At 29.4% G+C, this 3,000-nt stretch overlaps 1 protein-coding gene across 1 annotated transcript; it reads right to left on the bottom strand.

Moving 5' to 3' along the window:
* Positions 1-301: 301 nt before the first annotated feature.
* On the bottom strand, positions 302-2,339 carry LOC135953796 (uncharacterized). Its single transcript, XM_065503804.1, has 2 exons — positions 2,049-2,339; positions 302-1,039 (listed from the first exon to the last, which is right to left on the bottom strand). Exons 1-2 carry the CDS (start codon positions 2,337-2,339, stop codon positions 302-304), a joined length of 1,029 nt encoding a protein of 342 aa, XP_065359876.1.
* Between the last annotated feature and the right edge of the window lie 661 nt (positions 2,340-3,000).

Raw genomic sequence — 3,000 nt, 5'->3', positions numbered from 1 at the left:
CTCTTCTCCTTTGACATATATTTTGGAATTTTTTAAATTAGCTTTTAAAAAATTGCAAACACTCTTAAAAGATACGACCCCAGTATTCCAATTTAGATGATGACAATACTTAATTAACCAATTTGCTTCTTTTCGTTCCCTTTGTGATAAACAATTGAAATCAAATGGTGGTTTTATAATGAAATTGATGTATTCCTTAGAATTGAAAACAACTGCAATTTCTTTTGCGATAAAATTATTCGGTTTTAATTTAAAACCTTGTAAATCAATTAAAACTTTTTGGTGAAACATTTCATATGATTTATAAGACTTTTCGAACTTGTCCTTTCAAAGGTATGTATTCAATTATACGATCGTGAATGAGAATACAGTATGCTGATGTGTTTGCTGGAATATTTGTAGATGTTTCAAATTCAATTTTTATATCAATAGGTCCACTGCTGATAGATTCATTTTGGTGACTGACATCTATTACAATTATCGGTGCTTTATTTTTAAACTCTTGAGATGTTAGTAGTGGTTGAGGATCTTTCATGTAGTAGTTTTGTTGAAATCTTAGATACATATCATACAGAATTGCAAAGCGTTCATTTTTAAATTTTACATTCAGATCGTCATATGGATATGATTCTGAATTTAAATGCACTTTCATATTAGTTAGATCACAATGAACAAATTTATCATCATTTTGAAAAGCAACCAATACAAAGCGAGGGCGCTCTCTATTTGCAGCTAGTTTAACATTCCAGATATGATTGGTTCCAATGTTGAGTAGTGGATTAATATGACAATCCCAGCTACGAAATGCGATTGGTATAGAGGCACCACTGTTTATTGTTTTAATAATATTCAATTTACTAAAATCAGATAATTGTACATGTGGAATTCTCCATGAGATGTTTGATATCGTCATTTTTCCTTTTTCTGTGGAAACACTTGAATATACTAGATCTGCATCATTCTTATTACGTAACAGAATCAGCTCATGTTTACCATTTAATATTATTTTATTATAATCTTCAGCGAATCCTAATAATATCTTTAGGGGCACATAGAAATTGAAATAACCATTTACAAGATCTACATCATCTATTTTATTCCATGCAGCATTGAGCATCCCATTACTATCCGTTGGTGATAAAGAAACCAAGTTTTTTATGGTGCTTGATATCCCCAAATGTCGGGTATGATCAATTTCAATCCCATTGAGTTCATAACGGATTTCGTCAAATAGATATGCGACAAAATTATTCCTTAATTTAAAATTGGATGAAGAAGGTACTAATTTTGTATTAGTTGCATCTTTAACGAATCCTTCTACATATATAAAACTTTCTCCAGGTAAGACATATAAATCTTGATTTTGTATTGAAATTCTAATTTCATCATTATTGTTGTATGACTGAAGATATGGTGTATATGTGTGGTAGTCCTTTTTAATTATATCTTCATCAGACAAGGGTTTTTCTAGAACATCGAGAATTGAACTCATGTTTTTTTTACTTTAAAATTCAGTGATTTAAGGAATTTCTTGTTTGCTTTTGTCAAGATTTTACGTGGTAAGGACTTCTGTAGTTTTGATTTTGTTGATGTTTTTTTACTGCTGGGAAATGCTACTTTATTTCGGGATGTATTCTTATTATAAATTATCATTATTTGCTTGGCTTTAAATGAATTCTAATTGTAATTTGCTCTCCTCGGAAATTTATTAAATCTCCGTCTTGATCAACTACTTGCAGAGTTAAGGAGCTTATCTCTCGACAGTTAACAGGCAAATAAATGAGATTTCTAGGAATCTCACCAATTTTATACCCTGGTGGTACGTTAATTGCAAACTCATGTAATGTGTGTGCTTGAGAATTATTCATATATGTATTGATAGCTATATTGCTCTCTACTCGCAAAAGATTTACTTTAAAAATGTTAACCGGAAGATCTGAATAGTGATTTTCATTTGGATGAAGGATTTTTTTATTAAACCCAAACAGTTTTCCAATGGTATTTTCTTTATTAAAATAAATCGAATCATTAGAGCTATTAACTCTTACTTGCATTGTATTATTATTAGCCTCAATATCAATTTTATTTTTAGGATTATATCGTTTGTATTGTTCTTTAATATAATCTACAATATCATTCAATTCATAGGATCCAATTGGAATTTCAATTACATGTTCACCAATATGAAACTTATTATTATAGATGTCTACATTTGGAATACTGTTGTATGAATGGAAATCAGTTAGAGCACACTCATATTCACCATCCAAAACAATTGGAGGAAAATAATTAGCTGAGAGCTCAGATGAGATAGAGCTCAATGTTAGTGTTATTGACATTATGATTGTCGGATTGTTAATAAGTGAATTAAACACAGTGTTGTTGTTTATAAAAAATATTTTATTGATATGATTTTCTTATTTTATAATACTTAGATACTAACTATTATACCTAATTATTATTACTAACTACAATATGTCTGCTTTATTAATCCAAGAATTATGATGACTTGGAAAACCCAACCATTTTACAAATGCCTCTTCTCCTTTCATTTTAAGAACTTTTTCGACAAGGTATGTATCTGGAAATCTAGTTTTGGAAAGTTCTTGATCATAGAATCCTCCTTCAATTGGATTTCCATGATAATCAGCTAATATGTATGTTGTAGGATATGTATTCTTTACGTTTTTTATTTTAAAGATTTCTGTTGTCCAATTTGGTGTATACCCCTTTTCAAAAATATGTTTATATTTGCTGATGCGTACATAATCACCGACATTGAATTTTGATATTTTATATATTTTTAAATTATTGTATACGGTATTAAGCAATCTCTCCTCATTTGAAGAATTCACTTTAATTGGAGCCATTTTGATGGTACGATGAATTTTTCTGTTGTAAGCATTAACTAAATCTTTATAAATGTCCAGCCAATAATATGAACCTTTGAAACTAAACTCTCTCCACATCATTCCTTTTAACGTTCGATTGAATCGTTCT

The sequence above is a fragment of the Calliphora vicina genome, chromosome 1, assembly GCF_958450345.1.
Source record: "Calliphora vicina chromosome 1, idCalVici1.1, whole genome shotgun sequence".
Classification (NCBI taxonomy): domain Eukaryota; kingdom Metazoa; phylum Arthropoda; class Insecta; order Diptera; family Calliphoridae; genus Calliphora; species Calliphora vicina.
This window is presented reverse-complemented; position numbering and strand designations above follow the sequence as displayed.